The sequence below is a fragment of the Haematobia irritans genome, chromosome 4 (assembly GCF_050003625.1).
Source record: "Haematobia irritans isolate KBUSLIRL chromosome 4, ASM5000362v1, whole genome shotgun sequence".
Lineage (NCBI taxonomy): Eukaryota > Metazoa > Arthropoda > Insecta > Diptera > Muscidae > Haematobia > Haematobia irritans.
In genome coordinates this window covers 223,431,480-223,444,864 of record NC_134400.1, presented here as the reverse complement: position 1 = coordinate 223,444,864, position 13,385 = coordinate 223,431,480, and the positions used below count along the sequence as shown (strand labels likewise).

The 13,385-nt window shown below is 34.2% G+C and overlaps 3 protein-coding genes across 12 annotated transcripts in view; 2 read left to right on the top strand and 1 right to left on the bottom strand.

The window, feature by feature from the left end:
* The first annotated feature begins 792 nt into the window (after window positions 1–792).
* On the top strand, window positions 793–9,104 carry Exo70 (exocyst complex component 7). Its single transcript, XM_075308345.1, has 11 exons — window positions 793–937; window positions 1,003–1,168; window positions 1,222–1,370; window positions 1,436–1,807; window positions 4,457–4,518; window positions 4,598–4,766; window positions 4,822–5,109; window positions 5,170–5,461; window positions 5,531–5,853; window positions 8,639–8,772; window positions 8,857–9,104. The coding sequence occupies exons 1-11, from the start codon at window positions 893–895 to the stop codon at window positions 8,957–8,959; spliced, it is 2,103 nt and encodes a 700-aa protein (XP_075164460.1). The 5' UTR covers window positions 793–892; the 3' UTR covers window positions 8,960–9,104.
* mtrm (matrimony) lies at window positions 3,518–4,401 on the top strand. Its single transcript, XM_075308357.1, has one exon. The coding sequence runs from the start codon at window positions 3,599–3,601 to the stop codon at window positions 4,256–4,258; it is 660 nt and encodes a 219-aa protein (XP_075164472.1). The 5' UTR covers window positions 3,518–3,598; the 3' UTR covers window positions 4,259–4,401.
* The window catches only part of LOC142237032 (agrin), a 27,119-nt gene continuing 22,690 nt past the window's right edge, over window positions 8,957–13,385 (bottom strand). For all 10 annotated transcript variants that reach the window (XM_075308347.1, XM_075308352.1, XM_075308349.1 and 7 more), the window contains 5 exons: window positions 10,987–11,378; window positions 10,797–10,903; window positions 10,210–10,722; window positions 9,947–10,144; window positions 8,957–9,751 (listed from right to left, as the gene is read on the bottom strand). In XM_075308347.1, coding sequence (XP_075164462.1) covers window positions 9,208–9,751; window positions 9,947–10,144; window positions 10,210–10,722; window positions 10,797–10,903; window positions 10,987–11,378 — 1,754 coding nt within the window. In that variant the 3' untranslated portion in view covers window positions 8,957–9,207. The remainder of the gene's footprint in view (window positions 9,752–9,946; window positions 10,145–10,209; window positions 10,723–10,796; window positions 10,904–10,986; window positions 11,379–13,385) is intronic.

The following is a 13,385-nucleotide window of genomic DNA, read 5'->3' as shown; positions in this document are numbered from 1 at the left end:
TTCTAATTAGTTCTAATTAAATAGTGTTTTACTTTATAAATATGAGTTGAAGAAGAGCACGCCGATGTTGCTTCTTCACTTTGTACTCTGTTCTGAATGCAAACAAACTTCTTTCAATAACATTTTTCACAAAAACACCAAACAAATGACTTACAAAGTATTGTAAGAAAATTAGCTTGAGTTGATGTGTATTTTATGTGTATGTTATGAACATTAAATGTTTTTATTTTATTTGAAAAAGTGTGCTCTATTTTTTTTCGTATGTGCTCTTTTTATAAACTGAATGTGCTCTTCTTGCCTCTTGAAAATCTGGCATCCCTACCTTAATTCGTCCTGACAAATTCAGATGCCTTTATTGGTTAGTTTACTGTGAATTCAATAAAAAAATCAAATCAGCTGACTTATATTTCTATCATATTAGTGTACACTGGCGGGAGCGCATATAGTTTTGCCGTGCGTGTTGAAATGACACACCTCCGTCTAAAAGGGTATTACAGTAATCCCTCGATTTACGTCGTGATTGGTTCCGGAATCGAAACGACGTAAACCTAATTAACAATTGCTCATACTTACTCCTAAGTCCATTTATGTATGTATGTGCGTGTACATAATTAAAAAACTTCAAAAAGGTATTTCAGTAATTTCGGTAAGAATTTCAAAAAAAAAAGTATCGATGTCATTATCGTTGAAATTTATTTTACGTATGGAAGGCGTTTCTGATAAAGTGGGCAAAAAAATCGACGACGGAAATCGAAGTTTGATGGAACAAAAAATTTGACGACATAAATCGAAACAACGTAAAACGAGACGACGTAAATCGAGGGATTACTGTAATCAAAACAAACAATCATCGGAAGAAATTTGGGTGTTTTCTCTTATTCTCAATAATAAAATGAATTTAGACACAAGTGTTCAAGTCCATTCAAAATTGGAGAAGGTAAATATTAGTTTTGGTCGGATATTAAGGTGGTCAAATGATCTTACGTTGGATTCATGTACTAGGAAACCTCCAATATGGTAATCTTACGAGAAAGAGTTGAAAAGTATCATGACTTGTCCAATCAGATGTCAGGAATATTGACAACGTTTGAACAGCGTTTGGGAAAATTGGAGCAAACAATACTGCCAGTATACAAAGAAACTGAACAACTTCAAAAACGGCAACAGAGTAAGTGAAATACTAGGAATGGAATTATAGATTGGGAGAATCCTACATTTTAGATTTGGAAGCCACCCTCAATTGCCTGGAAACTGTATTGTCCCACTACGATGTCACTCAGGAGGTGTGCAATTTAATCCATCAAGAGCCAACCGAAGGAAATGTAGCTGTCTTTTTAGAAGCACTGGGAAGGCTTCGTTCTGCTATGGAGGTATACGTCAGTGTATAGTTTTTGTGGGGTATATGTCATAGTTTTTCTTTCTTTACTTTCCTCAGTACTTTCTTCACCACAATTCTCAAAGTGTTGAGTTGGAAAATGTCACAAGCTTGTTCAATACTGGTTGTGAGGGCCTCAATAACCATTACCGTTCTTTGTTGAAAAAGAACGGAATGCCTTTGAAGCCGGTTGATATTTTAGATCTCATCTACAGTGAAGATGACAATTCATCCAATGACGAATATACATCTTTTCGACAACTGACACAAAGTACCAGAGAGGAATTGTTCACAATTTCTCATTGGTTGGAACAAAATTTACGATTTGAGTACACTGTCATATATGCCACGGAAAGAGGTGAAGTCGTATTCCGATCACTACAAAATTTAAAAGATCATCAGAAAAGTAGCAGTTGGGGAAACGAAGCATTGGTAAGTACACAGATTATCAAGGGGCGTACACGTTTTATAATGTTAAGTTTGTTGTTAAGAAACCAAACAGTGCTTTAAAAAGGGCAAATATTATGTGCTTCCATTTCATTTTAATCTTTTCGATTAATTGATTTTACAAACAAGCCTAAACGGCCACAGACGTACTCATCCAAAAATATAAAAATAAAAAAATATACTAAATTTGCATTAAAATAAAAAGAGTTGGAACTACAACCAAAGACTGCAATAGTTGACATAGATAAAACTTAATACTAAGTACATAGCATAGATTAGATAAAAGAATTGTAAAAATATTCGAATTTAAAAAATTGTAAAAAATAGCATATTTTTTGTTTATGGCCATCTTGGTAAAATGGTCGAAATTTTACCTTCTTGACCAGCTTTTATTGAAATTGAGAGTTGACAACAAAATGGAACACAGTACTGAAATTCAGAGATATAATATTTTGATGACACAAATGAAAAACAAATAAAATTCTCCATTTTAGAGATATTTCAATAGGGTTTCCAGTATACTTATGATCTTAAAAATGGCGCACATTTGCTGTCGCTATTGAATACCCAATGGTCAAGTCCCTTTAACTAAAGTTTAGTACTGCGAATAATGCCCAAAGCATTTGGTGAGCGCAGAATAAATGGATAAAAAACGAAGACCGATGGAAAATCGGAAAGTCCTCTAAATATGCTTTCAGAGTCGGCATAAGAAGACCCATACTGTTTTTTCGATTTTTCGACAAAATGTCAATTTGTTTGAAAAATTTTATCTTCAACTTTAGTACACCTCCCCAGGAGCAGAAGGCAGCGGAAAAGTCAATTTCGATCGACATCGGATATCGTTTTTGAAGTACACCAAGAATAGACTACACTCAAAAGAAATTTGTTAGTAGAAACAACAGAAAAGTCTGCTAAAACAGCAAAAAGTCAAGGAAAGCAGTCACTGTTTGCTGAAATATCAAACATTGTCTTATATTTTTTAAGCTGGATTACATTAAAACATGTTTTAGTTTGACTTGGTTAGATTTTATAATTTGTTGTTCATTAGATCCTGAAGTACAAAAATATAACAGCATACATCGACTGTTGTTTTAGCAGACTTTTCTATGAGTGTAGTCAAAGACTTCGCCTTTCCGATTTCTATGGGCAAATGTTGATTAGTCCACCTGCAACAATTATTTGTTTGAATTGACAACGCACCAATTTGGTTCCCTTTTCGATCGAACATCGAAAGTTTACTTCTTTAAGAAATTTAATTGATATATTACGAATAGTTGGCTTCGATTAGTCGAAAATTATATTTTCTACTATTGTACCATTATCCTATACAGGGTAGTTCCATTTTGCACTAGAATTACAGTTAGTGTTTACACTCACAAATATCTAGTTTATAAATTTACTAATAATCTTACAACCCGAATTTTTTATATCAACAGTTGAGGGCATATAAGCTATCGTCAATATTATAGAATTAATATAGATAATAAAAAAATCAAAGTGCAGTAGATATTCTATACATAACAAAACCAGCAGGAAATGGTGTTACATATAGACAAAATTTGGTGCTTCTTTTAACTGTCAAAAAGTTTACTCAAATGGAATTGACTCGACTATCGCTCTCCCCTTTTACTACCACTTCCAATCGTGTAACGGCAACTTCCAATACAAAAAAAAAAAAAACATTTACATCCAGTACAAACTCAGTTTTGTATACGTCTTTAAAGTGTTAGCGTCATTTTTTGTTTTTTGCAAAGATTGATAAAAAAAAATTGAAATATGGAAGATTGTCGTACACCGACTTTAACAGCAGGCCGGGAGTTCATCTTTAATGTTACTCCCACAATGATGAACAATAACGCAACATCATGCTTTCAAGATGTACATGCGAGAATGTCAACTATGCGTTCCTATACACCAATCCATTCGGAAGTGCATTCGCCAGCTATATCACCTATTTTTAAATTGGCAAATTCGCTGGCCAGTCCTGTAACAACCCATCACAGCTCATCGTTTAACGAATTCAAAAAGCCGTCTCTATTATCCAAACCAGTTGTCAACTATACACCATCGCCAACATCATTTACACGTAATTCTAGTCGTTTTCTCAGCCCTTGTCCTTCGTTTATGGGGGCTTGTAATTTCAGTGCTTCATTATCACCTTCACCCACATCGTTGAGGGTAGCAGATTGTAGTAGTGAGGTGATAAGTCCGCATTCATGCAATGAATCCAATTCATCCATCTTGAATCACGAAATGACAATACGATTGCTGCTCAAAACATTGGGCTTGGAACGATATTGTGAACACTTTGAAAATGCTGGTATTGATTGCAACAACCTGATGAATGTCAAAACAACTGATCTTAAGGGTATTGGCATACAATCCGATGATTGCGAACGTATTATGGAAATATTTAATAATTTTTTTACCTCTTAAGAAGGATCAAATTCAAAATGGCGATATTTATTTTAGAATCGTATATTAGTGCATGTCTTTTTTATTTAAATGTAGTTGATTTTCAGAATAAGATTTTTTAAAGAAACACTTAATAAAACTGTTATTTAATGTTCTGTAATAAATCGAATGAATTTTATTTATTTTTAAACGCACATTGGGTAAATTTATTTGTTTTAGAAATCTCGTCATTCTGGGCGTCAGGAAACCAAAAAGAGTCCATCTATGCGTCTTCAGCAAATGTGAGTTAGCCTCGTATTGGCAGATTTAATTGGAAAAATGAAATTTCTACTCAATTTCTACTACTTTTTATGTTTCTAGTTTTGAACGCAAGGCAAACAAATTATATTTAAAAGCCACCCAGACTCTAAATAGCACAGGGATATCCATTAAAAAGGCCACCTCACATTCAGAACATTTATCCTGTGAAGAATATGCAGATGGTGATCAAGAACTGGATAAATATTTGGTTATGTTATTGGGTTTACAAGTAAGTATACTAGGTATTTATGGTATTTGTATATTTGATCAAATATTCTCCACAGAGGCTCTTGAATTGGGAGAGAGCTTTGATGCAAGAAATCATACCAAACTCTAAGCAATCGGATGTGTTTGCAAAATTGGCCTATAAATCTATTGATATGGTGGTCAAAGATGCTGAGGCAATAACAAGTCGTATAATGCGTAGCATTTCACGGAAAGAATGGACCTCAGCTTTGGGAATATTTAAGACATTGAAGAATGTGTTGCTACTGCAACCAGATATTGATCGAACATATGATGTTCAGCAAAGAGAACAACTTACTAAAGTCCTGAACAAATTACAATACACGGTAAAGAAGGATTGAGAGGTATTGAGTTTATGCTATACAATAAAAGTTTTTCTCGTTCAGGGAGCCAAAGCTTTGGAACATTTCCTCGAAGTTGTACGAGGGGATTCGGGCACAAACATAGTTGGTATGAGTTCCAGCACATTGGGATACGTAAATGTGCCCAAGGATGCCACGGTCCATGAATTGACATCCAACACCATATGGTTTATAGAGAATCTATTAAATCATTATGATGTTATAGGTGTTATACTACAGCCCGATGTTTTGTATGCCACACAATTGGATTCGATATTAATTAAAAAACAACTGCCAGAGGAAGAGCACAACAAGGCATTACTAGCCATTTACATCAGTGAGTTTATTAATTTCTTCAAAAATAGCATAACGATTTTATAAATATCCTATTTTATTTCTTTGATAGAAAAAGCTTTGGCCGAATTGAATTTATCAATTATGAATAAATGTGAACAGTATAACGACCAGGCCACCAAACATTTGTTCCGTTTAAACAATATTAATTATATTCTAAATTCATTAATTACTTCTAATCTTATTGATATTGTCACCATTGCCGAACCGGATTGTCGTAATAGTTACATTGAAACAATTAAAGAGTTGAAGTTTTCCTATCAGAAGACCTGGTCCAAGATGCTATCAAATATATCTCCCTTGGATGAATTACCCAAACCGGTACAAGGCAAAGTCAAGGACAAAGATCGCAGCATACTGAAAGAGAAGTTTTTGGTAAGAACTTGTATGATTTCCAAACGTCATTTTTTGCAATGTTTGTAGGTTTTGTAGCAAATAGGCAGACTGGGAAAAACTATAATAAATTGTATCATCACTTAGTAATGCCATTTAAACGGACAGAAGTCGTTGATAAAAGACAAGTTCACAACTTGTGATAAGAAAATTGACTTGATAGCCTTGGTTAGGTTACGTTGTTTTGAGCTCACCACAAGTGTTAAGATTCTCTCTTATCAATGAGTGATGCCCGATTTCATGTTTGGTTCAATGAAAAGAGACCTCCTGTTTATAGCCGAGCTCAAACGGCGTTTCACATGACGGTGAAACCACTTAAAAAAGCTTATTAAAGTATTATTAAGAGCGCGACTATATACACAGCTGAAAATATTTTTGGTGTTCGTCACTGGAGTTGAACCAGGGTTTAAAATTCCAATATGCGTTGATGACTACGACTGTGGAATGATTCGAGAAAAACAATGAAATGAAATGAATGTGCACAAAATGATTGCGTTTGCAAAGACAACGACTTCGGCACACACATATGCATAGTCGACAGTCACAAGCACACGAAGTAAAACGACTAACGACTGAAATATCCGCAGCAAATTTATTGACAGTAAATTGAACAGTCAATGAAACGACTACAATGACTGCGGTAAAAATATTTTGACTATTAAGAACAAATAGTGTTTGTTTCTATTTTGTTCACACTTCGAGTTGTTTTTGTTTTGTTATTAATGTAAATTGAAGTCAAATCATAGCTATCAAATAATTCTGTAATTTATTAATATTTATATGCAGGCAACAATTTGTTTGTTAATTTTTGATTTTGTAAATTAAAAATAATAGAAAAGTAAATTCAAAAATTTTATTAAAAAATGTTTTTTAGCGCTATCGAGATATGAGAGATTAAGTTTGACCATCAGAACGTTTTCCAAAGTTTCATGATTGAGACGATTTCGGTTGTCCATTGGAACTCGTGTCCGAATTTTCATGATGATTTAAGTTAAAAAAGTCTATTTTTTAATTCACTACCGCATATTTTATATATTGCGTCTTCGTTGTCCCAAATGTTAAAATTTTTCTAGTATTAAACTTTTATTTAGCCTTGGTGCCATTACGATAATTTTATGCACTGTTTGTTGCGAACAACACCAACGACAAACTCAAACGACTTACGCATATTCATTCCCTAACATCTACAACCAGGGCTGCCAATAAAATTTCAAGAAAAATCGTCACTTTTTTCGATAAAAATCGTCATAATCGGCACTTGCATTTTAAAAATCGTCAAAAAATCGGCAATATAAATGATATTAAAATTAAACGTATTTTTTGGGTAAACTTAAAACAAAATATATAAAGAAATCAGTTTTGTATACAAATAACATTACCATAAAAATCATTTTTTTGTTAAACAAAAATATTTCGTAATTTTTTTTATAAAAAATCTATTTTTCTAAAATATTGTTATTAATTGAGTAACATTTTTAATTATATATTTTGAAATTAAAGAAAAAGTCTCATGTTTTCCAAAACAGGTGATTTTTTATGGTGGTTATTTTTTATACTGTACTAGAATTTTATCATAATTAGTAAAAGTTTCTATTGCATATTCTGTGTAAATCATTATCAATTTTGGTATTAAAACAATTTGAGTTATTTCATTTTAAGTTGTTTTAGTTTCTTGTTTTTTGTCTACGTTTGCTGTGGAGTTTGGAAGAATCATGGTTATTTGTACGAATTTTGACAAAACTCAAAAAGCCAAAGTACTCCACGTTCTGTTTCCGAATTTTTTTCCCAACATTTTTCAAATTTATTTTAATATTTTCAAAAACTTCTCCAAAATGTAAAAATTTAAGCTCGGAAAAAAATCGGAGTTGTCCATTTTGTGAGTAAAAAATCGTCAAAATGCCGATAAATCGGCAAAATTGGCAGCCCTGTCTACAACACAATTCTCTTGACTGCCGTCATTCTTTAGACATTTTCGTCAGAATTACTGTTGCTATTTGCTATCGACTTGTGTGTGTGCGAAGTCGTTGCTGTTGCAGACGAAATGATTTTATGTGGAACTGTTTCATTTCATTTTTTTTTTCATGTTATACTAACCTTAGCACCACAAAGGCATACCTAACCTAATGCATTCAATTATTGGTCTGAGACGACATTAAGTTACTGTTGATTGTCGATTTATTAAATGTATTATCTCCATTATTTGTAATAACACCCACAAGTCGTTTTCCGTACATGATAATCGCTATAGAAATTAAATTTCCGATTTGAGTTCTTGAAATCTTGACATCCGAAAAGTGTCAATTTCTTATGATTTTTCAAATTTGACTCGTAGCATTTTCAAAACAATTTCTATATTTCCAAATTTCAAGCCAATGGTCTGAAAAATGTTCCTTCATGACGCTCAAAAGTCAAATCTTAATATAGGCTTAGATGAGTGCTATCTGGAGATCGGTTTATTTAATTATTTATTAATTTAAAACAGGATAATATAATCAGTGATATAAAAACAAGTTCCCACGACGATCGGCTGCGTTGAAGTCGGAGCCCACAGGAACTTAAAGATTATCACATTAGTTTCTTCAAACTGCTAGTACTATAAAAACTATAGTCAAAAATATTTTTAATTTATGGAGTTTCATAGCAACAGTATAATAGAGGACATAATCATATTGCTGTTCATATTACTTAGGCCCGAATGTTTGAAAACATTTCGCTTAACTGTCTCAATTTAATACATTTTGCTGATAATTTTCTATTCAATTCTAAGGCATTTAACAAAGATTTTGAAGAAGCGTGTAAAATTCAACGAGGCATTTCTATACCTGATGTTATGTTGCGTCAAGGTATTAAGCGTGATAACGAGGAACATATATTACCAAAATACAATGAATTTTTCAATATGTGAGTATTAGCTTTTTTCATTTATTTTTTCCTTAAATGGAATGGAAAATACAATATCTCTCTCTCTCTCTCCTCTCTCTTTAGGTATGCTGGTGTACACTTTAGTAAAAATCCTGAAAAATATGTGAAATACAAACCCCATGAAATTAAAGCCTGCTTAAATAAATTGTTCGATGACTCGGCCTAGTTGTATTATTTTAGTTATTTTTTTTCTTTTTATTATTTATAAATTTTAGTTATAAAAAAGGTGTTTCTTAATATATAACAGTTATCAACTAAAAAATAAATAATTCCATAAATATATTTAAAATATATTCATATAATAAGCAAGATTTCTCATTGCCTTTGTCTTAAGTTTGTGTGTATGTGGGAGTGTGTGCGGGATATGGGGGAATGTATGGAGTTTTTTTTTCTAATTTAACCTGTTTTTTCGTTTTAGTAAAGAAAATTTGTTGAAGGTGCTTCCGGTCGACCGCAAGCACCGAAATGCTGTATCGTTATGGTACTGTTGCTGCGACAATTTTCCATTTCAAGGAAACATTCATTGGAGTAGGTCATATTATCACTGCCACAAACCGGTTCAAACTCTGGGGGACATATTTTTGCACATCCCTTGAATTGAACATTGCTTAGGCAGCGTTTCAGAGGGACAACAAACACATGCTTGCCACAATTCTCCTTGCGCATGTGACATTCTGATTTGTAGAATTTATTGTCGGACCCACACACAAAGTTCGGTGGTTGTGCATCACAATCTGTGTCACAGTCGGCTGTTAGGGGGCAATTCTTGAGGGATACTTGAACCACACGCAAGTGGCAGGTTCTTCGTTTAAATTCACACAGTGAAGCATACGTATTTCCATCGGATCCACATATAGGTCCACTTTCAATGTCCTGCCTGGTACAACGTTCGCCACAATCTTTGAGTGGAGATCGCAAATCGGTACATGGTCCTATATGGGCTAAATTTACACCTCTCCTGCAATAAAAAGAAAAATTGCTTTGCTGTTACAGCAAACACCAATTGCCTCTCACAGCCGAAAGTTATAAAAGCGTAAGATGGGAAAATGACATGCTTAATACAAAATTTCCATTTTGTTTCTATGAAAAACTCTAGTAATTATTTCCCGTCTTCCTCTTCTATTACTATAGATGGTTAAAAATGGTAACTTACAAACATGTTGCATGAGCCAATTCACATTCATTGTTGTAGGTCTTGGCATCAGTGCCACATAATTTATCACTTTTCTTGGATGAAAATATCGAGCCATACAAATTATTGAAATCTTTACAGGGAGGCAATTGCTTGCATCTGGACAAGCGATTTTTACACTTGTCCATACTCATCTTTTGTATGGATTTGCGCTGTGGTCTATAAACAAATGGCAGAAATTAGTTTTGTTTTTTGGATAAACAAGATTGGATTTGCATTCTTACCCGCAATTCAGCATCTTTAGTTCACACAGAGATGAGTAGATGTTTCCATCACTTCCGCATACGTAAGCATTGCTATCAGTTTTTGGACATTCTGTGGGACAATTTTCAACTTGATTTCCATGTCGTTCCTGGGGCATACAGAATGACAATGGGACTTCAAAAATGTGTTTGCCACAATTAGATGAACGCATTTTACAAGGACTGGCATAAAGTCGGCCATCCGAACCACATGTGGGTCGTGCCACACGCCAACAAGACTCTCTACACATTCTGGTCGATTGACAATGTTTGCGACTCGTCTTAACTACACCTTGACCACAAGTCAAAAGCTTCATTTCACATGTGGAGTTATAAACATTTCCATCCGAGGCACAAACAGGACCATCTTTGGGCGATTGATTACAGTCTACAGGGCACGATTCACGAATAGCACTTGTATTGCTGCAAGGGCCTACATGGGCCATTTTAACAGCTGCCATGCCAACACGACATGCTTGAACACGCAACATGCACCTGCAATAAACCAGAACCAGTTATATAACGAAACACCTTTACATTGTTCAGGTAAGTTTATCACAATCTCCCACCTGTTGAGATATGTGCGACCATCAGTTCCACAAACAGGATCCTTTTCACTAGGGCAACGGTGTTTGCAATCTGAACCTCGAGCCCTTTCACAGCCATCACTAACATCCTGTAAATAGGAAGCAGTTAAACAACCAGATCGTAAACATACTATTGTCCAAAGTAATGGGTGAATAAAATAATAGGACCTACCTTTATGGCACTATTTCTGGAGCATGTTTTCTTTTTCATATCACATAGATTGGCATAGATCAAGCCGTCGGAACCGCATACTGCATCGACACCCACGGTTAAACTTGGCGGACAAGACCTTGGGCAGTTACTAACACTTGCTCGATTTTGACGTGGTATTAATGGACTTAATGCCGATTCTAACAACCCATAGGATGAATCATCATTTTGTATATCTTGTTGGGAAAGACCATCAGTTGTTGCGATTATGGCTTCCTCTGGTATTTGTGTATCATTTGTTGCAGGCTTTATTATCTTATCCTGCTGTTGTTCAGATTGTAATTCAATACGACTATAACGTATAATTGGTGCTTGGGCAGGTAGTCTAATAAATTTTATTGGGGAGTCTGTTACTGAAAGTGTATGTAAGCATAGGTAAAAATAATTTAGACACATACATTTTTAAATTAAATAAATCGGAATCTGAATTTCAAAGACCTACAGTGATTAAATTTGATATTTGGGACCTTTGAAATTTCCTTGGATATATATTTTAAAGGGTTTAAAAGTCGATTAGAGGTGAATCACCTGAGTCGTGAACGAAATCCAAAGCAACTCTCATAAGTGTGCGTGAATGGCACTAAATCAAATATGTTCGTGTGTGAGCATGACTGAGAAATAATCATTTTGTGAATATGCGCGAATAAAATTTCTACAAAATCACGCTCACGAAAAAATCAAGATTCTTAATCATATATTAAACACGTCTATTATTCTACTAAAAATGGTAGATTTTTTACTGTTTGGCAGAATTCTTGATGTTTTGGTAGATTTTGCGAAACATTCCTCGCCAACTATGAAGACCTTGAATTCTTTATAGAAATAAAATTTTGACAAAATTTTCTATAGAAATAATATATTGACAAAATTTTCTATAGAAATAAAATATTGACAAAATTTTCTATAGAAACAAAGTAATGACAAAATTTTTTATAGAAATAAAATTTTGACAAAATCTTCTATAGAAATAAAATTTTGACAAAATTTTCTATAGAAATAAAATTTGTATTGTTGATTTCAGGTTAAAACCATGCATTGACTAAACTATAAGAGGAGCTTAACCAACAGTGGAAAAGTATTTTTGTCAAATTTATTTGGAATTCTTTTTTAATTTGGTTGATTTGTGGTAAACTCTCCATCAAATTTTGGTAGATTATTTTTGGCAGTGGTAACCGTCCTAAACCCCATTCGTTACAAAAACCCATTTGTGAGTTTTCAAAACATGTGCTTTTTTATAATTTTTTAGTTAAACAGCGTTTTATAATCATTAAAATTGCAATTTGCAACCTCTGCCGTGCGAAAAACAAATAGGTGAAGAGAACGACTACGTGTTAGGTGGCAGTCCTATATTCCAGGCTCACTTAGACTTTTCAGTCCATTGTGATACCACAGTGGTGAACTTCTCTTATCATTGAGTGCTGCCCGACTCCATATTTAGCTCAATAACAAGGGACCTCATTTTTATAGCCAAGTCCGAACAGAGTTTCACATTGTTGTGAAACCACTTAGAGACGCTGAAAAAAATTTGGTGTTCGGTCGAAGCAGGTGTCTAATTATGATTGGCCGTCCAGGAAGCGTTACCTGTAGAAGATCAACCATTTCGTTGCATGCGTGGCACGTCATTGTTTAATGTGAACGTTGTCCAGATCAACATCAACCAACAACGGTCATACAAATGTATCAATTCAAAGAAACTGTTATTGTTTAATGTGAACGTTGTCCAGATCAACATCAACCAACACCGGTCATACAAATGTATCAATTCAAAGAAACTGTTGATCGAACCTCATCTGCGAAAAGTAAGAAGGACCTAGTGTCTCCTCCAGACCATAAACCGCACCAAACAGTCACATGTCTAGAATGGAGAGGTTTCTTCGCACTTACTCCTGGGGTTTCCGAGCAGTGCTGCCGCTACTACTGCAATCGAAGTATTTTGCTTCATTTTCACAAAATTTACTTCGTCACTCCTTCTTCCAAAAATCTGCTTCACTTTTTGTTCTGCTTCAAATTTTTAAATTTTTCCCCATATTACCTAATTATTTTTCCTATTCCTTTAATTACGATGAACATAGCGGTTTTAATCATTGAATTATTAACCGATGCGGACCAATTTTTGCATAGTTGTTAGAGACCATATACTTACACCATGTACCAAATCGGATCGGATGAAATTTGGTTCTCTTATGGGCTCCGCAAGCCAAATCGGGGGATCAGTTTATATGGGGGCTGTATATAATTATGGACCGATGTGGACCAATTTTTGCATGATTGTTAGAGATCATATGCTGAAACCATGTACCAAATTTCAGCTGGATCGGATGAAATTTGCTTCTCTTAGAGTACCCGCAAGCCAAATTTGG

Bases quoted from the DNA above. Each gene is read 5' to 3' on its own strand.
- Exo70 (XM_075308345.1), top strand. From the start codon at position 893: ATGAATTTAGACACAAGTGTTCAAGTCCATTCAAAATTGGAGAAG. The intron at 938-1,002 runs GTAAATATTAGT...TTCATGTACTAG, and splicing joins TCCATTCAAAATTGGAGAAG to GAAACCTCCAATATGGTAAT. The intron at 5,854-8,638 runs GTAAGAACTTGT...TTCAATTCTAAG, and splicing joins TACTGAAAGAGAAGTTTTTG to GCATTTAACAAAGATTTTGA.
- mtrm (XM_075308357.1), top strand. From the start codon at position 3,599: ATGGAAGATTGTCGTACACCGACTTTAACAGCAGGCCGGGAGTTCATC.